This window comes from Chiloscyllium plagiosum, unplaced genomic scaffold (genome assembly GCF_037043375.1).
Source record: "Chiloscyllium plagiosum isolate Xiang-an unplaced genomic scaffold, Cpla_swu_hap1 HiC_scaffold_30, whole genome shotgun sequence".
Lineage (NCBI taxonomy): Eukaryota > Metazoa > Chordata > Chondrichthyes > Orectolobiformes > Hemiscylliidae > Chiloscyllium > Chiloscyllium plagiosum.
In genome coordinates this window covers 34669716-34696710 of record NW_028270168.1, presented here as the reverse complement: position 1 = coordinate 34696710, position 26995 = coordinate 34669716, and the positions used below count along the sequence as shown (strand labels likewise).

Here is a 26995-nt window from a genome sequence, read left to right as displayed (position 1 = left end):
CCCCCCCCCCCCCCCCGTCTGTGCAGAATTCCACCTGCAGTCCAAAGATGTGCAGGCCAGGTGGTTTAGCCATGGGAAATGCAAGGTGATAGGGAAGGGGGCTGGGGCGGGATGGGATACTCTTTGGAGGGTCAGTGTTGACTTGATGGTCTGAATGGCCTGCTTCCACACTGTAGGGATTCTATAAATGTATGATTAAGGCTCAAAGCTGAAAACTCAAATGAGGATCTCAAAGTAAGCCAGGGATTTGAGGATTAAAGCAGTTACCATTTTTCCAAATTATGACAAGTGTACCTCAAATCAGTTAAAACACAGATTAGAGAAGAATTACTCTGAAAAAAAAAACTACCATTGCAGTGTAATAATCCAGAAAAGGTCATGAATGTTTCATGAGATAAATTTTAGTGTGAAGCCGGATGCTGGCACTTTTATTCCTTCACAAGATGTGGGCATCACTATTACCCAGAGGGCAGTTAATAGTCAACCACATTGCTGTGGGCTTGTCGTCACATGTCGATCAGAAAAGGATGGCATGTTTCCTTCCCGAAAGTGAACCAAAAATCATGATTATCATTAGGCTCTTGATTTTATAATCCTTTATTTTTGAATAGAAATTCCACCCGTCTGCCAGGGTGGATTTGAACCCAGAACATCACCTGTGTCTAGCACTAATACACCTAGGCCATTGGTGCAAACAATTTGAGCAAAACTGCTGCACAGAAACTTCCCATATTTGGGATGAAGAAACAGACAGAGAGAAATGTTAGATTATGCAGAGCTATTATTGAATTTCAGCATCAGGCTTCAGTTGCCTTTTCCCTCCTCTGATTCAGAATGAAAGTTATTTATTTTCCGTTGTCTTTAGGCATTTTTATTTTCGAATGTTAGAAAAGCGCACCAATGAAAGCACCTGCAGCTCCCAGTCCAAGTTTGGCAGCTACTGAGATTCCAGCCGCCCCTGCAAAGAACAGAAAAGCAAAGGGCATCAACATGACATGTCCTGAATTTATTAATCTCAACATTTCTTACTATTCTGGTCTAAATAATATTTTAAGGAAAGACGGAATGCATAGTGAAATTGTTAGATAGCTCACTTCCTTATTTGTAATCACAATAAAGCCAACCGTTACACTGCTGAGGTTAAAACATCAGTAGTATTATTATTTATTGCAAAACTGTCACTTAGCTTTTGTAAAGTCTACTCTGAGAAAAGTATCCAAGACAATAAAATAATTTTGGGTACAGTTATAATTGCTAAGACTTCATCAGTGAAGCTTTGAAGAGGAAATGCTGAGAACTATCCATTACTTATCAGCGGATTTTACCGGCAGATTGAAGGATGGCCACCAGACTTCCAGCAGCTACCCCTCCCCCATTGGCGATAGCTGCTGAAGACATCATACTTGCTGCAATGGAGCCTCCTGCTATTCCAGCACTGGTAAATCCCACAGCTCCCAGAATCACTGGGGCAGCAGAAATGGTTATAGCTGAAAGATAATATATCCCCATTTCAGTATGGCACAATGTACAGAAATGTAATATTGATTAAAATACCAGGGAATCAAGTGACAGTTTTTAAACATGAGAACAACATTGATCCAATTTAATATTGCTCAAAACCTGAAATTCTAAAGTCTAGTTAGTCCCATCTGCAATTAAGGTCTATTTCCTTCACAATAAATCCATCCAGCCTTTTTGAAATACCTGGTATATTTTGCCTTTGGATGATGTTGGTTTGTGGACATGTTGTCGTGTATTGATTGATGTCCTGGTGTTCAGTCTAGGTGTGTTCTTTTGTGTTTGTTTCCACAATTTGCGTGGATGTTTTCTGTTCTTCCTCAGCATTGTTTCATTAAGTGTTGTGAGTTTCTTAGTCTGAGCTCATTGTTTACTTTGTATATTACTGCAAGAAACCAGGGTCCCAGCGTGTGATGTATCCCACATGTCGGTGAAGCAGTTCCACACCTGCACCATTTTTATCCTCCCATGTTTGTCAAGAAATATATTATTACAAGAAACCAGGTTCCCATTGTAGGGTGTGTTCCACATGTTGTTGAAGCAGTTCCACACCGGCACCATTTTTATCCTCCCATGTTTGTCAAGAAATATATTATTACAAGAAATCAGGTTCCCATTGTAGGGTGTGTTCCACATGTCTGTGAAGCAGTTCCACACCGGCACCATTATTATCCTCCCATGTTTGTCAAGAAGTGTGTCCTGCTTCTTCGAGAATTTGGAGAGATAATGAGTTCTCACTTTCTTTGTGTTAATGCATTTATTGACAGACTAATCTATTGATTCCTGCAGCTTTTGCCTGTGGATGTCAATTCCACCTGATTCCTGAGGAAGGGCTTATGCGTGTAACGTCGATTCTCCTGCTCCTTTGATGCTGCCTGACCTGCTGCGCATTTCCAGTAACAAATTTTTAACCACCTGGTAAATCTCAAAGTTAACTATTGGATGCAGCTGATCTTTTATCATGTTCCATATTTTTGAGTGAACGTCCTAGTTTGCTTCACACAAGTCCAAAAAATTGACTTTGTGTAAGCTCCTGTTACAAACTGCTGGATATATTTTTACAGTTGGCCTAACGGGTTCTGCAACTTCTGGATCTATGTAGCATAACTGCATCTTTTGTTTACTCTTGGACCAGATAATCCATGGCATTCTATTCCATCTTGGTGGATTTGATATCGATTCTGCTTTGCATTGAGCTCAGTACTTATTGTTCGTTTTCTATTTTGTAGATGGCATCCTCTTTTTGTGATAGCTCCTTTAGGTCATCATTCTTCATGCAGCCCAGCTTTCTTGTCATTGCTTGAATTTAGACAAGGTGGATTTGAATTAGCTGTCTGCCTGCACAAACCAACACAGTCTACAAAATAATCTTATTGTCTTCTGTTTTCTGGACTGTGCGAACTTCTGGATTGTAGTTATACTTTGTTTGCTGTTGCTCCTTTCGGCCTTAAAGCTTGCAAGGCTGGTTTCTTCTTTGATTCATTTTACTTAAAAGTAAATATGTCAGCTGAATACCGGGGAATAATATAATAGCTTAAATAAATATGGTGAGTTCATTTACAGCTAAACAAATATGTGTAGTCCAAAGTAAAGTCCTGACACAGCCTGTAACTAGAGTTCTACATTGCAGACAGCATGTTGCCTTCTCAGAACAGCCACAACCATCTTCCTTGTGCTTGTTATGATACCAGTTAGTGGCAAGTTTTCCCCTTGATTTCCCTTTTATTTTCCATTATTTAAAGAAAAAGATTGATATGATCGAATAGCACTTACCTGCACCTGTTATTATCGCTCCAATTCCCAGCATGATTGTCTCCAGATATTCGCTCTACAAACTGAATAAAGGTTTCTTGTTAAATTCTTGATCCTAAAGTCTTTATTACAGAAGTAAATAACATAGACATCACATCTTCCCTCACCAGTGTCGCACACAATCACCCAGACACACATAAATGCTACTCAGTTTTTTTGTGACTGTTCTTTCTTCAACACATTACCATGAATTCAAGAGGTTGGTTCAATTATCTAGAAAGGAAGCCTTTTACCTTTATACAATACATTTATAGACACCAGGCATCCCAAAGTGTTGTGCAATTAATAAGTGTTTCAGTGTGGGAAAGAGCAAACAGTTTGTTGCAGCAACTCTCACAAAAATCAGTACTTTTGAAAAATTCTTTCACAGAATGTGAGACTGGCTGGCCGGGCTCGTTTTTATGACAGTTTCCTAAAAACCCTTGAGAAGGTGGTGGTAAGATTATTGAATCACTGTAGTAATAGGGACGTTTGTAGTAAAGTCCCCATGCCTCAGATGAAGATGGTAAGAGGTTGAGAAAGAGAGACCTCCATGGTGACCAAAGCCACTGATCGGTGCTGTTGGCATCGCACTGAGTCACAAACTAGTCAACCAACTATCTGAGCTAATCAACCCTGAAGGTACATCTATACTGCTGTGAGGAATGGAATTCCAGAATTCTGACTCAAGAAGGAACAGCAATAAAGTTCCAAGTCAGGATGGTGTGTGGGTTGTAAGGGAACATGCAGGTGATGGTGTTCCTATGTATCTGCTGCTCTTGCCTTTCTAGGTTTGGAGGGTGTGTGTTTGCGTGGTACTGTTAAAGTAGCCCTGGTGAGTTGTTGAATTGGGTCTTGCTGTTGATACATTGCTGAATCTGTGCATCAGTGGTAGATAGAGTGACGACATGATTCATTTGCAAGTGGGCTTCTCTGCTCTGGATGGTGTTGAGCTTCTTCAGCATTGTTGGATCTGCATTCATCCAGGAAAGTAGAACACACTCCATTGTTCTCTTGACATGTGCCTTGAAGGTGGGGGATCAGGCTGTGGGGAGCCAGGATGTGTGTTCTGTGCCTCAGAATGCCCAGTCTCTGGCCTTTTCGTGAAGACATTGTATTTAATGGCAGGTCCAGTTCAGATTCAGGTCATTGCTAAGCCGCCAGGATGATGTTTATGGGATTCAGGGATAGTACCCCACCAAGTCATCGCCCAACAACAGCTTCACAGTCTTTGTCGAACTGCAACTGTCACTATACCAAGACTTTCGAGATGACACTTTCTCGGTGAACTTTTATGAGAGAAATCTTTAAACAGGTTCTGGTTAGCTCTTTCACTAGCTCTGTGATGTTTATCCAATTGTTTGATGGCAAATCAGGAATCCTTTTTGCAGGGAGTGCTTAAAAACACAATGCATCTCTGAAAAATGATTGTTTCTTCCCATGGAGTTGATGATACAAAAGGGGCAATTTCTCCTTGTATAAAGATGACTTGGGTGGTACCTTGTCCCACCTCCACCTTATTCGAGTCTAGGCTTGGAACTTTCAAGGCACTGACCGTGCCTCCTTTATGGTCAGTGCTGATGTATTTCACAGTTTGTTTTGCGGATTGACTTCGCTTACTCTTCTTGTCTCTGCTGTCTATTTCTGTTCCACTGTTTTTCTCTCCTATTGCTGGTAAAGCGTTGCAAGATTCACATTTGTCTTGGTTTGGACTTTTATAGATTAAATGTAGATATTAGGCAGGACAGCCGAGACTTGGATATTGGAATCCTTTGTTCCTACATGAGTTCCAAGGCTGCTAGTCACATGCCTCCAGTACACATCCGTAGGCACTGAGAAAAGCGGTGTATGATTGATCAGTTCAGACAGACGTATCAGCAGACAACATGGAATACTCCTCATAGGCCTTTCCCACTGGCTGACCCCACATCAGTAGTGTCCAAAGCTCTCCTGGCCATTGTCATTCAGCTGCCTGTTTTTCAAAGGTTGCAAAGGAAGTTTTAGAAATCAACCTCTTTGCATTTAAAGACAAACTGGGATTGCTTTAGGAAATCAAAACTTGTCATTGAAGTAAAGATTATTTAAACTAGCCTTGGATAAAGTCATATTCTCCTTAGCTGCTGTAATCTGTATCAGTTTCCCATCTCTATGGGCACAGGTGGAAAAGCTTGTTTACCCTTCATTTGGAATTCTCTTGCTCCCCTTTTCCTAAAGGCATGGTGGCTCAGTGGTTAGCACTGTTGCCTCACAGCACCAGGGTCCCAAGTTCAATTCCAGCCTCGGGCGACTGACTGTGTGGAGTTTGCACATTCTCCCTGTGTCTGTGTGGGTTTCCTCCCACGGTCCAAAGATGTGTAGGTCAGGTGAATTGGCCATGCTAAATTGCCTGTAGTGTTAAGTGCGTTAGTTAGAGGAAAATGGAACTAGGTAGGTTACTCTTCGGAGGGTTGGTCTGGACTTGTTGGCCCGAAGGGCCTGTTTCCACACTGTAGGGAATCTAATCTAATCTAATTTAATCTAATAGCTTTACCATTTCAGCATGTGCAGTTTGAAAGACGAACGGCTTCAGGCTTAAATGACATCATGAGAACCGAAGTCTGGCCAGAAGTTAAGAACAAATTTGCATGAAATCTAAAATCCATCAATCTCAAATCAGATCACTGGAGCTAACAGTGGCTGGAGGATCTTGGGCAATGTGCCCTCTGTATCAGATTGGGCTGAACAAGAGAGGAGGGAGTGTATGGGACCGTAAAGGAAAACCAGTTGTATTAAAAGAGGTGGAGGTGCTCATGTTGGACTCGGGTGGACAAAGTGACAAGTCACAGGACCCCAGGTTTATAGTCCAACAGGTTTATTTGAAACCACAAGCTTTCGCAGCGCTGCTCCTTCTTCATCCTTGAACAACACTACAACCTGGTGTCCTGTGAGTTCTGACATTGAATAAGGTAATCTCAGGTTGAAGATGCTTGCTACATGCAGAGCAGAATTTCTCAAAAAGAGGATGTCAGATGACGACTGAATCTTGAAACTGTGAAACTATGTAATGGGGAAGAAAGATTAGATACAGTGCAATTAGTGTGGGCTTTAGATATTGTGGAAATGAGTGAGGCTTTCAGACTGGAGTGGCTATGCTGCCTTGCACACTTGTGCTTAATATCAAATCTTTGTTCACTTAAACCTAGCAGACTTGACAGTAATTTTGTCATCACAACAGAAACACAGCTGTAAGTGCTACACCGTATCACTCAGGAAAGCAAAAGCCATTAGCTTCAACTTCATGCGGGTAAGAGCAAATTACTATAGATACTGGAATCTATACTGAAAACAACAAAAGCTGGAGATCTTCGCGGGTCAGGCAACTTCAATGGATCAAAGTCCAATTAAGAAAAATACCATACGCAATGCATTGATGGGTTATGGATATATTGGTGTAATTCTGCTATTATTTTATCTACAGAAAAATAATGTTTCTAAAAATACATACTGTAGAAGACCGAAAGTGCCTGAAATCACTAGTACATTTCTTAGTTATTACCTGGATAGATCCTGGAATTACCGAAAGACAAACACAAGCTGGACTCAGGAGGAGTAGCTTCGTAGTGACTGAACCACGGAATATATAGCAAATTAGAGGATTCTGCTGGGTCCTAATGCTCAGTGAGTTTTACCAATTCAATTTTCAGCCCGTTTCATTTTCATACCAGATTTCAATGAAAGCTGGATTTGAGAAATCGAATCTACGACGTTAGTTTCAGTTTCGTTTCCTCAGAAATGCGCATGATTTCACTCCCAGCCCTTACTTTGTATCCAGGAGAAATTGTGTAAATATTAAAAGATGTCAGGAGGTTGGGTTGTGTTTTAAATTCTTTAACACTCAAGTTCCAAATCAATAATCCCAGTTTAAGTAAATGCCTGGCAGTTCAAATAACAGAAAGGATTATTCAAAAACTTAGATGTACAAACATTCAACAAGCGGAGAATAAACTCCACTGTGTGTGAACGGGGTGAAGGAAATTAATTTGTGTGTGTGTGAGGGGGCTGGAGCTGTTTAGAACACCAGGTTCCCATTGAGTTGTGTGGAGTTGCACACTCCCCATCAGTAGCTCACCAACCTCAGACTGGCACAATAATAAGCAACACAGACCACCAGGTTGACAGCAAGATTACCTGGCTGGATTGTCACAAAGAGGCTGGAGGAGTAGAGTGCTGCAGAACCCCAGATGATTTATTATTACAGCGTAATCCTGAGGTGTGAGGGAACAAAGGTTTGCAATTCCTTGCGCAAATAGAAATACATTTTTATGACCTTAACCAACAACATTTTAAGTTGAAAATCATATTGGTGTGGCATCTTCCCATTAAAGACAGAAAATTGAATATTAAACTAAACTTGGTAATGGCCCTAAACCAATCATAAAAAACAATTTCAGGCATTGGAATCAGGAAAGGTACATTATGCCTATAAAATAAGACAAATCTTTATCTGGTGACATGTTGACTCAGTTTAGCACTGCTGCCTCACAGCACCTGGCACCCAAATTTGACTCCAGCCTTGGATGACTGTGTGGAGTTTGCACGTTCTAACCCCCCCCCCCCGTCTGTGCAGAATTCCACCTGCAGTCCAAAGATGTGCAGGCCAGGTGGTTTAGCCATGGGAAATGCAAGGTGATAGGGAAGGGGGCTGGGGCGGGATGGGATACTCTTTGGAGGGTCAGTGTTGACTTGATGGTCTGAATGGCCTGCTTCCACACTGTAGGGATTCTATAAATGTATGATTAAGGCTCAAAGCTGAAAACTCAAATGAGGATCTCAAAGTAAGCCAGGGATTTGAGGATTAAAGCAGTTACCATTTTTCCAAATTATGACAAGTGTACCTCAAATCAGTTAAAACACAGATTAGAGAAGAATTACTCTGAAAAAAAAAACTACCATTGCAGTGTAATAATCCAGAAAAGGTCATGAATGTTTCATGAGATAAATTTTAGTGTGAAGCCGGATGCTGGCACTTTTATTCCTTCACAAGATGTGGGCATCACTATTACCCAGAGGGCAGTTAATAGTCAACCACATTGCTGTGGGCTTGTCGTCACATGTCGATCAGAAAAGGATGGCATGTTTCCTTCCCGAAAGTGAACCAAAAATCATGATTATCATTAGGCTCTTGATTTTATAATCCTTTATTTTTGAATAGAAATTCCACCCGTCTGCCAGGGTGGATTTGAACCCAGAACATCACCTGTGTCTAGCACTAATACACCTAGGCCATTGGTGCAAACAATTTGAGCAAAACTGCTGCACAGAAACTTCCCATATTTGGGATGAAGAAACAGACAGAGAGAAATGTTAGATTATGCAGAGCTATTATTGAATTTCAGCATCAGGCTTCAGTTGCCTTTTCCCTCCTCTGATTCAGAATGAAAGTTATTTATTTTCCGTTGTCTTTCGGCATTTTTATTTTCGAATGTTAGAAAAGCGCACCAATGAAAGCACCTGCAGCTCCCAGTCCAAGTTTGGCAGCTACTGAGATTCCAGCCGCCCCTGCAAAGAACAGAAAAGCAAAGGGCATCAACATGACATGTCCTGAATTTATTAATCTCAACATTTCTTACTATTCTGGTCTAAATAATATTTTAAGGAAAGACGGAATGCATAGTGAAATTGTTAGATAGCTCACTTCCTTATTTGTAATCACAATAAAGCCAACCGTTACACTGCTGAGGTTAAAACATCAGTAGTATTATTATTTATTGCAAAACTGTCACTTAGCTTTTGTAAAGTCTACTCTGAGAAAAGTATCCAAGACAATAAAATAATTTTGGGTACAGTTATAATTGCTAAGACTTCATCAGTGAAGCTTTGAAGAGGAAATGCTGAGAACTATCCATTACTTATCAGCGGATTTTACCGGCAGATTGAAGGATGGCCACCAGACTTCCAGCAGCTACCCCTCCCCCATTGGCGATAGCTGCTGAAGACATCATACTTGCTGCAATGGAGCCTCCTGCTATTCCAGCACTGGTAAATCCCACAGCTCCCAGAATCACTGGGGCAGCAGAAATGGTTATAGCTGAAAGATAATATATCCCCATTTCAGTATGGCACAATGTACAGAAATGTAATATTGATTAAAATACCAGGGAATCAAGTGACAGTTTTTAAACATGAGAACAACATTGATCCAATTTAATATTGCTCAAAACCTGAAATTCTAAAGTCTAGTTAGTCCCATCTGCAATTAAGGTCTATTTCCTTCACAATAAATCCATCCAGCCTTTTTGAAATACCTGGTATATTTTGCCTTTGGATGATGTTGGTTTGTGGACATGTTGTCGTGTATTGATTGATGTCCTGGTGTTCAGTCTAGGTGTGTTCTTTTGTGTTTGTTTCCACAATTTGCGTGGATGTTTTCTGTTCTTCCTCAGCATTGTTTCATTAAGTGTTGTGAGTTTCTTAGTCTGAGCTCATTGTTTACTTTGTATATTACTGCAAGAAACCAGGGTCCCAGCGTGTGATGTATCCCACATGTCGGTGAAGCAGTTCCACACCTGCACCATTTTTATCCTCCCATGTTTGTCAAGAAATATATTATTACAAGAAACCAGGTTCCCATTGTAGGGTGTGTTCCACATGTTGTTGAAGCAGTTCCACACCGGCACCATTTTTATCCTCCCATGTTTGTCAAGAAATATATTATTACAAGAAATCAGGTTCCCATTGTAGGGTGTGTTCCACATGTCTGTGAAGCAGTTCCACACCGGCACCATTATTATCCTCCCATGTTTGTCAAGAAGTGTGTCCTGCTTCTTCGAGAATTTGGAGAGATAATGAGTTCTCACTTTCTTTGTGTTAATGCATTTATTGACAGACTAATCTATTGATTCCTGCAGCTTTTGCCTGTGGATGTCAATTCCACCTGATTCCTGAGGAAGGGCTTATGCGTGTAACGTCGATTCTCCTGCTCCTTTGATGCTGCCTGACCTGCTGCGCATTTCCAGTAACAAATTTTTAACCACCTGGTAAATCTCAAAGTTAACTATTGGATGCAGCTGATCTTTTATCATGTTCCATATTTTTGAGTGAACGTCCTAGTTTGCTTCACACAAGTCCAAAAAATTGACTTTGTGTAAGCTCCTGTTACAAACTGCTGGATATATTTTTACAGTTGGCCTAACGGGTTCTGCAACTTCTGGATCTATGTAGCATAACTGCATCTTTTGTTTACTCTTGGACCAGATAATCCATGGCATTCTATTCCATCTTGGTGGATTTGATATCGATTCTGCTTTGCATTGAGCTCAGTACTTATTGTTCGTTTTCTATTTTGTAGATGGCACCCTCTTTTTGTGATAGCTCCTTTAGGTCATCATTCTTCATGCAGCCCAGCTTTCTTGTCATTGCTTGAATTTAGACAAGGTGGATTTGAATTAGCTGTCTGCCTGCACAAACCAACACAGTCTACAAAATAATCTTATTGTCTTCTGTTTTCTGGACTGTGCGAACTTCTGGATTGTAGTTATACTTTGTTTGCTGTTGCTCCTTTCGGCCTTAAAGCTTGCAAGGCTGGTTTCTTCTTTGATTCATTTTACTTAAAAGTAAATATGTCAGCTGAATACCGGGGAATAATATAATAGCTTAAATAAATATGGTGAGTTCATTTACAGCTAAACAAATATATGTGTAGTCCAAAGTAAAGTCCTGACACAGCCTGTAACTAGAGTTCTACATTGCAGACAGCATGTTGCCTTCTCAGAACAGCCACAACCATCTTCCTTGTGCTTGTTATGATTCCAGTTAGTGGCAAGTTTTCCCCTTGATTTCCCTTTTATTTTCCATTATTTAAAGAAAAAGATTGATATGATCGAATAGCACTTACCTGCACCTGTTATTATAGCTCCAATTCCCAGCATGATTGTCTCCAGATATTCGCTCTACAAACTGAATAAAGGTTTCTTGTTAAATTCTTGATCCTGAAGTCTTTATTACAGAAGTAAATAACATAGACATCACATCTTCCCTCACCAGTGTCGCACACAATCACCCCAGACACACATAAATGCTACTCAGTTTTTTTTGTGACTGTTCTTTCTTCAACACATTACCATGAATTCAAGAGGTTGGTTCAATTATCTCGAAAGGAAGCCTTTTACCTTTATACAATACATTTATAGACACCAGGCATCCCAAAGTGCTGTGCAACTAATAAATGTTTCAGTGTGGGAAAGAGCAAACAGTTTGTTGCAGCAACTCTCACAAAAATCAGTACTTTTGAAAAATTCTTTCACAGAATGTGAGACTGGCTGGCCGGGCTCGTATTTATTACACTTTCCTAAACACCCTTGAGAAGGTGGTGGTAAGATTATTGAATCACTGTATTAATAGGGACGTTTGTAGTAAAGTCCCCATGCCTCAGGTGAAGATGGTAAGAGGTTGAGAGAGAGAGACCTCCATGGTGACCAAAGCCACTGATCGGTGCTGTTGGCATCGCACTGAGTCACAAACTAGTCAACCAACCATCTGAGCTAATCAACCCTGAAGGTACATCTATACTGCTGTGAGGAATGGAATTCCAGAATTCTGACTCAAGAAGGAACAGCAATAAAGTTCCAAGTCAGGATGGTGTGTGGGTTGTAAGGGAACATGCAGGTGATGGTGTTCCTATGTATCTGCTGCTCTTGCCTTTCTAGGTTTGGAGGGTGTGTGTTTGCGTGGTACTGTTAAAGTAGCCCTGGTGAGTTGATGAATTGGGTCTTGCCGTTGATACATTGCTGAATCTGTGCATCAGTGGTAGATAGAGTGACGACATGATTCATTTGCAAGTGGGCTTCTCTGCTCTGGATGGTGTTGAGCTTCTTCAGCATTGTTGGATCTGCACTCATCCAGGAAAGTAGAACACACTCCATCATTCTCTTGACATGTGCCTTGCAGGTGGGGGATCAGGCTGTGGGGAGCCAGGATGTGTATTCCGTGCCTCAGAATGCCCAGTCTCTGGCCTTTTCGTGAAGACGTTGTATTTAATGGCAGGTCCAGTTCAGATTCAGGTCATTGCGAAACCACCAGGATGATGTTTATGGGATTCAGGGATAGTACCCCACCAAGTCATCGTCCAACAACAGCTTCACAGTCTTTGTCGAACTGCAACTGTCACTATACCAAGACTTTCGAGATGACACTTTCTAGGTGAACTTTTATGAGAGAAATCTTTAAACAGGTTCTGGTTAGCTCTTTCACTAGCTCTGTGATGTTTATCCAATTGTTTGATGGCAAGTCAGGAATCCTTTTTGCAGGGAGTGCTTAAAAACACAATGCATCTCTGAAAAATGATTGTTTCTTCCCATGGAGTTGATGATACAAAAGGGGCAATTTCTCCTTGTATAAAGATGACTTGGGTGGTACCTTGTCCCACCTCCACCTTATTCGAGTCTAAGCTTGGGACTTTCAAGGCACTGACCGTGCCTCCTTTATGGTCAGTGCTGATGTATTTCACAGTTTGTTTTGCGGATTGACTTCGCTTACTTTTCTTGTCTCTGCTGTCTATTTCTGTTCCACTGTTTTTCTCTCCTATTGCTGGTAAAGCGTTGCAAGATTCACATTTGTCTTGGTTTGGACTTTTATAGATTAAATGTAGATATTAGGCAGGACAGCCGAGACTTGGATATTGGAATCCTTTGTTCCTACATGAGTTCCAAGGCTGCTAGTCACATGCCTCCAGTACACATCCGTAGGCACTGAGAAAAGCGGTGTATGGTTGATCAGTTCAGACAGACGTATCAGCAGACAACATGGAATACTCCTCATGGGCCTTTCCCACCGGCTAACCCCACATCAGGTGTGTCCAAAGCTCTCCTGGCCATTGTCATTCAGCTGCCTGTTTTTCAAAGGTTGCAAAGGAAGTTTTAGAAATCAACCTCTTTGCATTTAAAGACAAACTGGGATTGCTTTAGGAAATCAAAACTTGTCATTGAAGTAAAGATTATTTAAACTAGCCTTGGATAAAGTCATATTCTCCTTAGCTGCTGTAATCTGTATCAGTTCCCCATCTCTATGGGCACAGGTGGAAAAGCTTGTTTACCCTTCATTTGGAATTCTCTTGCTCCCCTTTTCCTAAAGGCATGGTGGCTCAGTGGTTAGCACTGTTGCCTCACAGCACCAGGGTCCCAAGTTCAATTCCAGCCTCGGGCGACTGACTGTGTGGAGTTTGCACATTCTCCCTGTGTCTGTGTGGGTTTCCTCCCACGGTCCAAAGATGTGCAGGTCAGGTGAATTGGCCATGCTAAATTGCCCGTAGTGTTAAGTGCGTTAGTTAGAGGAAAATGGAACTAGGTAGGTTACTCTTCGGAGGGTCGGTGTGGACTTGTTGGCCCGAAGGGCCTGTTTCCACACTGTAGGGAATCTAATCTAATCTAATTTAATCTAATAGCCTTACCATTTCAGCATGTGCAGTTTGAAAGACGAACGGCTTCAGGCTTAAATGACATCATGAGAACCTTAGTCTGGCCAGAAGTTAAGAACAAATTTGCATGAAATCTAAAATCCATCAATCTCAAATCAGATCACTGGAGCTAACAGTGGCTGGAGGATCTTGGGCAATGTGCCCTCTGTATCAGATTGGGCTGAACAGAGAGGAGGGAGTGTATGGGACCGTAAAGGAAAACCAGTTGTATTAAATGAGGTGGAGGTGCTCATGTTGGACTCGGGTGGACAAAGTGACAAGTCACAGGACCCCAGGTTTATAGTCCAACAGGTTTATTTGAAACCTCAAGCTTTCGCAGCGCTGCTCCTTCTTCATCCTTGAACAACACTACAACCTGGTGTCCTGTGAGTTCTGACATTGAATAAGGTAATCTCAGGTTGAAGATGCTTGCTACATGCAGAGCAGAATTTCTCAATAAGAGGATGTCAGATGACGACTGAATCTTGAAGCTGTGAAACTATGTAATGGGGAAGAAAGATTAGATACTGTGCAATTAGTGTGGGCTTTAGATATTGTGGAAATGAGTGAGGCTTTCAGACTGGAGTGGCTATGCTGCCTTGCACACTTGTGCTTAATATCAAATCTTTGTTCACTTGAACCTAGCAGACTTGACAGTAATTTTGTCATCACAACAGAAACACAGCTGTAAGTGCTACACCGTATCACTCAGGAAAGCAAAAGCCATTAGCTTCAACTTCATGCGGGTAAGAGCAAATTACTATAGATACTGGAATCTATACTGAAAACAACAAAAGCTGGAGATCATCGCGGGTCAGGCAACTTCAATGGATCAGAGTCCAATTAAGAAAAATACCATACGCAATGCATTGATGGGTTATGGATATATTGGTGTAATTCTGCTATTATTTTATCTACAGAAAAATAATGTTTCTAAAAATACATACTGTAGAAGACCGAAAGTGCCTGAAATCACTAGTACATTTCTTAGTTATTACCTGGATAGATCCTGGAATTACCGAAAGACAAACCCAAGCTGGGCTCAGGAGGAGTAGCTTCGTAGTGACTGAACCACGGAATATATAGCAAATTAGAGGATTCTGCTGGGTCCTAATGCTCAGTGAGTTTTACCAATTCAATTTTCAGCCCGTTTCATTTTCATACCAGATTTCAATGAAAGCTGGATTTGAGAAATCGAAACTACGACGTTAGTTTCAGTTTCGTTTCCTCAGAAATGCGCATGATTTCACTCCCAGCCCTTACTTTGTATCCAGGAGAAATTGTGTAAATATTAAAAGATGTCAGGAGGTTGGGTTGTGTTTTAAATTCTTTAACACTCAAGTTCCAAATCAATAATCCCAGTTTAAGTAAATGCCTGGCAGTTCAAATAACAGAAAGGATTATTCAAAAACTTAGATGTACAAACATTCAACAAGCGGAGAATAAACTCCACTGTGTGTGAACGGGGTGAAGGAAATTAATTTGTGTGTGTGTGAGGAGGCTGGAGCTGTTTAGAACACCAGGTTCCCATTGAGTTGTGTGGAGTTGCCCACTCCACATCAGTAGCTCACCAACCTCAGACTGGCGCAATAATAAGCAACACAGACCACCAGGTTGACAGCAAGATTACCTGGCTGGATTGTCACAAAGAGGCTGGAGGAGTAGAGTGCTGCAGAACCCCAGATGATTTATTATTACAGCGTAATCCTGAGGTGTGAGGGAACAAAGGTTTGCAATTCCTTGCGCAAATAGAAATACATTTTTATGACCTTAACCAACAACATTTTAAGTTGAAAATCATATTGGTGTGGCATCTTCCCATTAAAGACAGAAAATTGAATATTAAACTAAACTTGGTAATGGCCCTAAACCAATCATAAAAAACAATTTCAGGCATTGGAATCAGGAAAGGTACATTATGCCTTTAAAATAAGACAAATCTTTATCTGGTGACATGTTGACTCAGTTTAGCACTGCTGCCTCACAGCACCTGGCACCCAAATTTGACTCCAGCCTTGGATGACTGTGTGGAGTTTGCAAGTTCTAACCCCCCCCCCCCCACCGCCGCCGTCTGTGCAGAATTCCACCTGCAGTCCAAAGATGTGCAGGCCAGGTGGTTTAGCCATGGGAAATGCAAGGGGATAGGGAAGGGGGCTGGGGCGGGATGGGATACTCTTTGGAGGGTCAGTGTTGACTTGATGGTCTGAATGGCCTGCTTCCACACTGTAGGGATTCTATGATTCTATAAATGTATGATTAAGGCTCAAAGCTGAAAACTCAAATGAGGATCTCAAAGTAAGCCAGGGATTTGAGGATTAAAGCAGTTACCATTTTTCCAAATTATGACAAGTGTACCTCAAATCAGTTAAAACACAGATTAGAGAAGAATTACTCTGAAAAAATACCTACCATTGCAGGTTAATAATCCAGAAAAGGTCATGAATGTTTCATGAGATAAATTTTAGTGTGAAGCCGGATGCTGGCACTTTTATTCCTTCACAAGATGTGGGCATCACTATTACCCAGAGGGCAGTTAATAGTCAACCACATTGCTGTGGGCGTGTCATCACATGTCGATCAGAAAAGGATGGCATGTTTCCTTCCCGAAAGTGAACCAAAAATCATGATTATCATTAGGCTCTTTATTTTATAATCCTTTATTTTTGAATAGAAATTCCACCCATCTGCCAGGGTGGATTTGAACCCAGAACATCACCTGTGTCTAGCACTAATACCCCTAGGCCATTGGTGCAAACAATTTGAGCAAAACTGCTGCACAGAAACTTCCCATATTTGGGATGAAGAAACAGACAGAGTGAAATGTTAGATTATGCAGAGCTATTATTGAATTTCAGCATCAGGCTTCAGTTGCCTTTTCCCTCCTCTGATTCAGAATGAAAATTATTTATTTTCCGTTGTCTTTAGGCATTTTTATTTTCGAATGTTAGAAAAGCGCACCAATGAAAGCACCTGCAGCTCCCAGTCCAAGTTTGGCAGCTACTGAGATTCCAGCCGCCCCTGCAAAGAACAGAAAAGCAAAGGGCATCAACATGACATGTCCTGAATTTATTAATCTCAACATTTCTTACAATTCTGGTCTAAATAATATTCTAAGGAAAGACGGAATGCATAGTGAAATTGTTAGATAGCTCACTTCCTTATTTGTAATCACAATAAAGCCAACCCTTACACTGCTGAGGTTAAAACATCAGTAGTATTATTATTTATTGCAAAACTGTCACTTAGCTTTTGTAAAGTCTACTCTGAGAGAAGTATCCAAGACAATAAAATAATATTGGGTACAGTTATAACTGCTAAGACTTCATCAGTGAAGTTTTGAAGAGGAAATGCTGAGAACTATCCATTACTTATCAGCGGATTTTACCGGCAGATTGAAGGGCGGCCACCAGACTTCCAGCAGCTACTCCTCCCCCATTGGCGATAGCTGCTGAAGACATCATACTTGCTGCAATGGAGCCTCCTGCTATTCCAGCACTGGTAAATCCCACAGCTCCCAGAATCACTGGGGCAGCAGAAATGGTTATAGCTGAAAGATAATATATCCCCATTTCAGTATGGCACAATGTACAGAAATGTAATATTGATTAAAATACCAGGGAATCAAGTGACAGTTTTTAAACATGAGAACAACATTGATCCAATTTAATATTGCTCAAAACCTGAAATTCTAAAGTCTAGTTAGTCCCATCTGCAATTAATGTCTATTTCCTTCACAATAAATCCATCCAGCCTTTTTGAAATACCTGGTATATTTTGCCTTTGGATGATGTTGGTTTGTGGACATGTTGTCGTGTATTGATTGATGTCCTGGTGTTCAGTCTAGGTGTGTTCTTTTGTGTTTATTTCCACAATTTGCGTGGATGTTTTCTGTTCTTCCTCAGCATTGTTTCATTAAGTGTTGTGAGTTTCTAACTCTGAGCTCACTGTTTACTTTGTATATTACTGCAAGAAACCAGGTTCCCATTGTAGGGTGTGTTCCACATGTCGGTGAAGCAGTTCCACACCTGCACCATTTTTATAATCCCATGTTTGTCAAGAAGTGTGTCCTGCTTCTTCGAGAATTTGGAGAGATAATGAGTTCTCACTTTCTTTGTGTTAATGCATTTATTGACAGACTAATCTATTGATTCCTGCAGCTTTTGCCTGTGGATGTCAATTCCACCTGATTCCTGAAGAAGGGCTTATGCGTGTAACATCGATTCTCCTGCTCCTTTGATGCTGCCTGACCTGCTGCACATTTCCAGTAACAAATTTTTAACCACCTGGTAAATCTCAAAGTTAACTGTTGGATGCAGCTGATCTTTTATCATGTTCCATATTTTTGAGTGAACGTCCTAGTTTGCTTCACACAAGTCCAAAAAATTGACTTTGTGTAAGCTCCTGTTACAAACTGCTGGATATATTTTTACAGTTGGCCTAACGGGTTCTGCAACTTCTGGATTTATGTAGCATAACTGCATCCTTTGTTTACTCTTGGACCAGATAATCCATGGCATTCTATTCCATCTTGGTGGATTTGATATCGATTCTGCTTTGCATTGAGCTCAGTACTTATTGTTCGTTTTCTATTTTGTAGATGGCATCCTCTTTTTGTGATAGCTCTTTTGGGTCATCATTCTTCATGCAGCCCAGCTTTCTTGTCATTGCTTGAATTTAGACAAGGTGGATTTGAATTAGCTGTCTGCCTGCACAAACCAACACAGTCTACAAAATAATCTTATTGTCTTCTGTTTTCTGGACTGTGCAAACTTCTGGATTGTAGTTATACTTTGTTTGCTGTTGCTCCTTTCGGCCTTAAAGCTTGCAAGGCTGGTTTCTTCTTTGATTCATTTTACTTAAAAGTAAATATGTCAGCTGAATACCGGGGAATAATATAATAGCTTAAATAAATATGGTGAGTTCATTTACAGCTAAACAAATATATGTGTAGTCCAAAGTAAAGTCCTGACACAGCCTGTAACTAGAGTTCTACATTGCTGACAGCATGTTGCCTTCTCAGAACAGCCACAACCATCTTCCTTGTGCTTGTTATGATTCCAGTTAGTGGCAAGTTTTCCCCTTGATTTCCCTTTTATTTTCCATTATTTAAAGAAAAAGATTGATATGATCGAATAGCACTTACCTGCACCTGTTATTATAGCTCCAATTCCCAGCATGATTGTCTCCAGATATTCGCTCTACAAACTGAATAAAGGTTTCTTGTTAAATTCTTGATCCTGAAGTCTTTATTACAGAAGTAAATAACATAGACATCACATCTTCCCTCACCAGTGTCGCACACAATCACCCCAGACACACATAAATGCTACTCAGTTTTTTTTGTGACTGTTCTTTCTTCAACACATTACCATGAATTCAAGAGGTTGGTTCAATTATCTCGAAAGGAAGCCTTTTACCTTTATACAATACATTTATAGACACCAGGCATCCCAAAGTGCTGTGCAACTAATAAATGTTTCAGTGTGGGAAAGAGCAAACAGTTTGTTGCAGCAACTCTCACAAAAATCAGTACTTTTGAAAAATTCTTTCACAGAATGTGAGACTGGCTGGCCGGGCTCGTATTTATTACACTTTCCTAAACACCCTTGAGAAGGTGGTGGTAAGATTATTGAATCACTGTAATAATAGGGACGTTTATAGTAAAGTCCCCATGCCTCAGGTGAAGATGGTAAGAGGTTGAGAGAGAGAGACCTCCATGGTGACCAAAGCCACTGATCGGTGCTGTTGGCATCGCACTGAGTCACAAACTAGTCAACCAACCATCTGAGCTAATCAACCCTGAAGGTACATCTATACTGCTGTGAGGAATGGAATTCCAGAATTCTGACTCAAGAAGGAACAGCAATAAAGTTCCAAGTCAGGATGGTGTGTGGGTTGTAAGGGAACATGCAGGTGATGGTGTTCCTATGTATCTGCTGCTCTTGCCTTTCTAGGTTTGGAGGTTGTGTGTTTGCATGGAACTGTTAAAGTAGCCTTGGTGAGTTGATGAATTGGGTCTTGCCGTTGATACATTGCTGAATCTGTGCATCAGTGGTAGATAGAGTGACGACATGATTCATTTGCAAGTGGGCTTCTCTGCTCTGGATGGTGTTGAGCTTCTTCAGCATTGTTGGATCTGCACTCATCCAGGAAAGTAGAACACACTCCATCATTCTCTTGACATGTGCCTTGCAGGTGGGGGATCAGGCTGTGGGGAGCCAGGATGTGTATTCCGTGCCTCAGAATGCCCAGTCTCTGGCCTTTTCGTGAAGACGTTGTATTTAATGGCAGGTCCAGTTCAGATTCAGGTCATTGCGAAACCACCAGGATGATGTTTATGGGATTCAGGGATAGTACCCCACCAAGTCATCGTCCAACAACAGCTTCACAGTCTTTGTCGAACTGCAACTGTCACTATACCAAGACTTTCGAGATGACACTTTCTAGGTGAACTTTTATGAGAGAAATCTTTAAACAGGTTCTGGTTAGCTCTTTCACTAGCTCTGTGATGTTTATCCAATTGTTTGATGGCAAGTCAGGAATCCTTTTTGCAGGGAGTGCTTAAAAACACAATGCATCTCTGAAAAATGATTGTTTCTTCCCATGGAGTTGATGATACAAAAGGGGCAATTTCTCCTTGTATAAAGATGACTTGGGTGGTACCTTGTCCCACCTCCACCTTATTCGAGTCTAAGCTTGGGACTTTCAAGGCACTGGCCGTGCCTCCTTTATGGTCAGTGCTGATGTATTTCACAGTTTGTTTTGCGGATTGACTTCGCTTACTTTTCTTGTCTCTGCTGTCTATTTCTGTTCCACTGTTTTTCTCTCCTATTGCTGGTAAAGCGTTGCAAGATTCACATTTGTCTTGGTTTGGACTTTTATAGATTAAATGTAGATATTAGGCAGGACAGCCGAGACTTGGATATTGGAATCCTTTGTTCCTACATGAGTTCCAAGGCTGCTAGTCACATGCCTCCAGTACACATCCGTAGGCACTGAGAAAAGCGGTGTATGGTTGATCAGTTCAGACAGACGTATCAGCAGACAACATGGAATACTCCTCATGGGCCTTTCCCACCGGCTAACCCCACAGCAGGTGTGTCCAAAGCTCTCCTGGCCATTGTCATTCAGCTGCCTGTTTTTCAAAGGTTGCAAAGGAAGTTTTAGAAATCAACCTCTTTGCATTTAAAGACAAACTGGGATTGCTTTAGGAAATCAAAACTTGTCATTGAAGTAAAGATTATTTAAACTAGCCTTGGATAAAGTCATATTCTCCTTAGCTGCTGTAATCTGTATTAGTTCCCCATCTCTATGGGCACAGGTGGAAAAGCTTGTTTACCCTTCATTTGGAATTCTCTTGCTCCCCTTTTCCTAAAGGCATGGTGGCTCAGTGGTTAGCACTGTTGCCTCACAGCACCAGGGTCCCAAGTTCAATTCCAGCCTCGGGCGACTGACTGTGTGGAGTTTGCATATTCTCCCTGTGTCTGTGTGGGTTTCCTCCCACGGTCCAAAGATGTGCAGGTCAGGTGAATTGGCCATGCTAAATTGCCCGTAGTGTTAAGTGCGTTAGTTAGAGGAAAATGGAACTAGGTAGGTTACTCTTCAGAGGGTCGGTGTGGACTTGTTGGCCCGAAGGGCCTGTTTCCACACTGTAGGGAATCTAATCTAATCTAATTTAATCTAATAGCCTTACCATTTCAGCATGTGCAGTTTGAAAGACGAACGGCTTCAGGCTTAAATGACATCATGAGAACCTTAGTCTGGCCAGAAGTTAAGAACAAATTTGCATGAAATCTAAAATCCATCAATCTCAAATCAGATCACTGGAGCTAACAGTGGCTGGAGGATCTTGGGCAATGTGCCCTCTGTATCAGATTGGGCTGAACAGAGAGGAGGGAGTGTATGGGACCGTAAAGGAAAACCAGTTGTATTAAATGAGGTGGAGGTGCTCATGTTGGACTCGGGTGGACAAAGTGACAAGTCACAGGACCCCAGGTTTATAGTCCAACAGGTTTATTTGAAACCACAAGCTTTCGCAGCGCTGCTCCTTCTTCATCCTTGAACAACACTACAACCTGGTGTCCTGTGAGTTCTGACATTGAATAAGGTAATCTCAGGTTGAAGATGCTTGCTACATGCAGAGCAGAATTTCTCAATAAGAGGATGTCAGATGACGACTGAATCTTGAAGCTGTGAAACTATGTAATGGGGAAGAAAGATTAGATACTGTGCAATTAGTGTGGGCTTTAGATATTGTGGAAATGAATGAGGCTTTCAGACTGGAGTGGCTATGCTGCCTTGCACACTTGTGCTTAATATCAAATCTTTGTTCACTTGAACCTAGCAGACTTGACAGTAATTTTGTCATCACAACAGAAACACAGCTGTAAGTGCTACACCGTATCACTCAGGAAAGCAAAAGCCATTAGCTTCAACTTCATGCGGGTAAGAGCAAATTACTATAGATACTGGAATCTATACTGAAAACAACAAAAGCTGGAGATCATCGCGGGTCAGGCAACTTCAATGGATCAGAGTCCAATTAAGAAAAATACCATACGCAATGCATTGATGGGTTATGGATATATTGGTGTAATTCTGCTATTATTTTATCTACAGAAAAATAATGTTTCTAAAAATACATACTGTAGAAGACCGAAAGTGCCTGAAATCACTAGTACATTTCTTAGTTATTACCTGGATAGATCCTGGAATTACCGAAAGACAAACACAAGCTGGACTCAGGAGGAGTAGCTTCGTAGTGACTGAACCACGGAATATATAGCAAATTAGAGGATTCTGCTGGGTCCTAATGCTCAGTGAGTTTTACCAATTCAATTTTCAGCCTGTTTCATTTTCATACCAGATTTCAATGAAAGCTGGATTTGAGAAATCGAAACTACGACGTTAGTTTCAGTTTCGTTTCCTCAGAAATGCGCATGATTTCACTCCCAGCCCTTACACAATATCCAGGAGAAATTGTGTAAATATTAAAAGATGTCAGGAGGTTGGGTTGTGTTTTAAATTCTTTAACACTCAAGTTCCAAATCAATAATCCCAGTTTAAGTAAATGCCTGGCAGTTCAAATAACAGAAAGGATTATTCAAAAACTTAGATGTACAACCATTCAACAAGCGGAGAATAAACTCCACTGTGTGTGAACGGGGTGAAGGAAATTAATTTGTGTGTGTGTGAGGAGGCTGGAGCTGTTTAGAACACCAGGTTCCCATTGAGTTGTGTGGAGTTGCCCACTCCACATCAGTAGCTCACCAACCTCAGACTGGCGCAATAATAAGCAACACAGACCACCAGGTTGACAGCAAGATTACCTGGCTGGATTGTCACAAAGAGGCTGGAGGAGTAGAGTGCTGCAGAACCCCAGATGATTTATTATTACAGCGTAATCCTGAGGTGTGAGGGAACTAAGATTTGCAATTCCTTGCGCAAATAGAAATACATTTTTATGACCTTAATCAACAACATTTTAAGTTGAAAATCATATTGGTGTGGCATCTTCCCATTAAAGACAGAAAATTGAATATTAAACTAAACTTGGTAATGGCCCTAAACCAATCATAAAAAACAATTTCAGGCATTGGAATCAGGAAAGGTACATTATGCCTTTAAAATAAGACAAATCTTTATCTGGTGACATGTTGACTCAGTTTAGCACTGCTGCCTCACAGCACCTGGCACCCAAATTTGACTCCAGCCTTGGATGACTGTGTGGAGTTTGCAAGTTCTAACCCCCCCCCCCCCACCGCCGCCGTCTGTGCAGAATTCCACCTGCAGTCCAAAGATGTGCAGGCCAGGTGGTTTAGCCATGGGAAATGCAAGGGGATAGGGAAGGGGGCTGGGGCGGGATGGGATACTCTTTGGAGGGTCAGTGTTGACTTGATGGTCTGAATGGCCTGCTTCCACACTGTAGGGATTCTATGATTCTATAAATGTATGATTAAGGCTCAAAGCTGAAAACTCAAATGAGGATCTCAAAGTAAGCCAGGGATTTGAGGATTAAAGCAGTTACCATTTTTCCAAATTATGACAAGTGTACCTCAAATCAGTTAAAACACAGATTAGAGAAGAATTACTCTGAAAAAATACCTACCATTGCAGGTTAATAATCCAGAAAAGGTCATGAATGTTTCATGAGATAAATTTTAGTGTGAAGCCGGATGCTGGCACTTTTATTCCTTCACAAGATGTGGGCATCACTATTACCCAGAGGGCAGTTAATAGTCAACCACATTGCTGTGGGCGTGTCATCACATGTCGATCAGAAAAGGATGGCATGTTTCCTTCCCGAAAGTGAACCAAAAATCATGATTATCATTAGGCTCTTTATTTTATAATCCTTTATTTTTGAATAGAAATTCCACCCATCTGCCAGGGTGGATTTGAACCCAGAACATCACCTGTGTCTAGCACTAATACCCCTAGGCCATTGGTGCAAACAATTTGAGCAAAACTGCTGCACAGAAACTTCCCATATTTGGGATGAAGAAACAGACAGAGTGAAATGTTAGATTATGCAGAGCTATTATTGAATTTCAGCATCAGGCTTCAGTTGCCTTTTCCCTCCTCTGATTCAGAATGAAAATTATTTATTTTCCGTTGTCTTTAGGCATTTTTATTTTCGAATGTTAGAAAAGCGCACCAATGAAAGCACCTGCAGCTCCCAGTCCAAGTTTGGCAGCTACTGAGATTCCAGCCGCCCCTGCAAAGAACAGAAAAGCAAAGGGCATCAACATGACATGTCCTGAATTTATTAATCTCAACATTTCTTACAATTCTGGTCTAAATAATATTCTAAGGAAAGACGGAATGCATAGTGAAATTGTTAGATAGCTCACTTCCTTATTTGTAATCACAATAAAGCCAACCCTTACACTGCTGAGGTTAAAACATCAGTAGTATTATTATTTATTGCAAAACTGTCACTTAGCTTTTGTAAAGTCTACTCTGAGAGAAGTATCCAAGACAATAAAATATTATTGGGTACAGTTATAACTGCTAAGACTTCATCAGTGAAGCTTTGAAGAGGAAATGCTGAGAACTATCCATTACTTATCAGCGGATTTTACCGGCAGATTGAAGGGCGGCCACCAGACTTCCAGCAGCTACTCCTCCCCCATTGGCGATAGCTGCTGAAGACATCATACTTGCTGCAATGGAGCCTCCTGCTATTCCAGCACTGGTAAATCCCACAGCTCCCAGAATCACTGGGGCAGCAGAAATGGTTATAGCTGAAAGATAATATATCCCCATTTCAGTATGGCACAATGTACAGAAATGTAATATTGATTAAAATACCAGGGAATCAAGTGACAGTTTTTAAACATGAGAACAACATTGATCCAATTTAATATTGCTCAAAACCTGAAATTCTAAAGTCTAGTTAGTCCCATCTGCAATTAAGGTCTATTTCCTTCACAATAAATCCATCCAGCCTTTTTGAAATACCTGGTATATTTTGCCTTTGGATGATGTTGGTTTGTGGACATGTTGTCGTGTATTGATTGATGTCCTGGTGTTCAGTCTAGGTGTGTTCTTTTGTGTTTATTTCCACAATTTGCGTGGATGTTTTCTGTTCTTCCTCAGCATTGTTTCATTAAGTGTTGTGAGTTTCTAACTCTGAGCTCACTGTTTACTTTGTATATTACTGCAAGAAACCAGGTTCCCATTGTAGGGTGTGTTCCACATGTCGGTGAAGCAGTTCCACACCTGCACCATTTTTATCCTCCCATGTTTGTCAAGAAGTGTGTCCTGCTTCTTCGAGAATTTGGAGAGATAATGAGTTCTCACCTTCTTTGTGTTAATGCATTTATTGACAGACTAATCTATTGATTCCTGCAGCTTTTGCCTGTGGATGTCAATTCCACCTGATTCCTGAAGAAGGGCTTATGCGTGTAACATCGATTCTCCTGCTCCTTTGATGCTGCCTGACCTGCTGCACATTTCCAGTAACAAATTTTTAACCACCTGGTAAATCTCAAAGTTAACTGTTGGATGCAGCTGATCTTTTATCATGTTCCATATTTTTGAGTGAACGTCCTAGTTTGCTTCACACAAGTCCAAAAAATTGACTTTGTGTAAGCTCCTGTTACAAACTGCTGGATATATTTTTACAGTTGGCCTAACGGGTTCTGCAACTTCTGGATCTATGTAGCATAACTGCATCTTTTGTTTACTCTTGGACCAGATAATCCATGGCATTCTATTCCATCTTGGTGGATTTGATATCGATTCTGCTTTGCATTGAGCTCAGTACTTATTGTTCGTTTTCTATTTTGTAGATGGCATCCTCTTTTTGTGATAGCTCTTTTGGGTCATCATTCTTCATGCAGCCCAGCTTTCTTGTCATTGCTTGAAATTAGACAAGGTGGATTTGAATTAGCTGTCTGCCTGCACAAACCAACACAGTCTACAAAATAATCTTATTGTCTTCTGTTTTCTGGACTGTGCAAACTTCTGGATTGTAGTTATACTTTGTTTGCTGTTGCTCCTTTCGGCCTTAAAGCTTGCAAGGCTGGTTTCTTCTTTGATTCATTTTACTTAAAAGTAAATATGTCAGCTGAATACCGGGGAATAATATAATAGCTTAAATAAATATGGTGAGTTCATTTACAGCTAAACAAATATATGTGTAGTCCAAAGTAAAGTCCTGACATAGCCTGTGACTTGAGTTCTACATTGCAGACAGCATGTTGCCTTCTCAGAACAGCCACAACCATCTTCCTTGTGCTTGTTATGATTCCAGTTAGTGGCAAGTTTTCCCCTTGATTTCCCTTTTATTTTCCATTATCTAAAGAAAAAGATTGATATGATCGAATAGCACTTACCTGCACCTGTTATTATAGCTCCAATTCCCAGCATGATTGTCTCCAGATATTCGCTCTACAAACTGAATAAAGGTTTCTTGTTAAATTCTTGATCCTGAAGTCTTTATTACAGAAGTAAATAACATAGACCTCACATCTTCCCTCACCAGTGTCGCACACAATCACCCCAGACACACATAAATGCTACTCAGTTTTTTTTGTGACTGTTCTTTCTTCAACACATTACCATGAATTCAAGAGGTTGGTTCAATTATCTAGAAAGGAAGCCTTTTACCTTTATACAATACATTTATAGACACTAGGCATCACAAAGTGCTGTGCAATTAATAAATGTTTCAGTGTGGGAAAGAGCAAACAGTTTGTTGCAGCAACCCTCACAAAAATCAGTACTTTTGAAAAATTCTTTCACAGAATG

At 40.9% G+C, this 26995-nt stretch overlaps 1 protein-coding gene across 4 annotated transcripts; it reads right to left on the bottom strand.

The window, feature by feature from the left end:
- Positions 1–581: 581 nt before the first annotated feature.
- Positions 582–26685, bottom strand: LOC122563713 (interferon alpha-inducible protein 27-like protein 2A). Of its 4 annotated transcripts, XM_087976880.1 has the most exons (12): positions 26581–26685; positions 24823–24984; positions 22436–24455; positions 18882–18943; positions 17124–17285; positions 16148–16756; positions 11183–11244; positions 9215–9376; positions 6845–8847; positions 3292–3353; positions 1326–1487; positions 582–958 (listed from the first exon to the last, which is right to left on the bottom strand). In XM_087976880.1, exons 1-3 carry the CDS (start codon positions 26612–26614, stop codon positions 24382–24384), a joined length of 270 nt encoding a protein of 89 aa, XP_087833006.1. In that variant the 5' UTR covers positions 26615–26685; the 3' UTR covers positions 582–958; positions 1326–1487; positions 3292–3353; positions 6845–8847; positions 9215–9376; positions 11183–11244; positions 16148–16756; positions 17124–17285; positions 18882–18943; positions 22436–24381. The 4 variants fall into 4 exon arrangements, 3 of the variants coding, with proteins under 3 accessions (XP_087833006.1, XP_087833007.1, XP_087833008.1); XM_087976881.1 differs by lacking the exons at positions 24823–24984; positions 26581–26685 and having other exon boundaries at positions 22436–22575; XR_015752167.1 differs by lacking the exons at positions 1326–1487; positions 24823–24984; positions 26581–26685 and having other exon boundaries at positions 22436–22864.
- Positions 26686–26995: the final 310 nt, after the last annotated feature.

Bases quoted from the DNA above. Each gene is read 5' to 3' on its own strand.
- LOC122563713 (XM_087976880.1), bottom strand. From the start codon at position 26,614: ATGCTGGGAATTGGAGCTATAATAACAGGTGCAG. The intron at 24,985-26,580 runs GTAAGTGCTATT...ATTATCTTTCAG, and splicing joins AGCTATAATAACAGGTGCAG to CTATAACCATTTCTGCTGCC. The intron at 24,456-24,822 runs GTAAAATCCGCT...TGTTCTTTGCAG, and splicing joins GGCCGCCCTTCAATCTGCCG to GGGCGGCTGGAATCTCAGTA.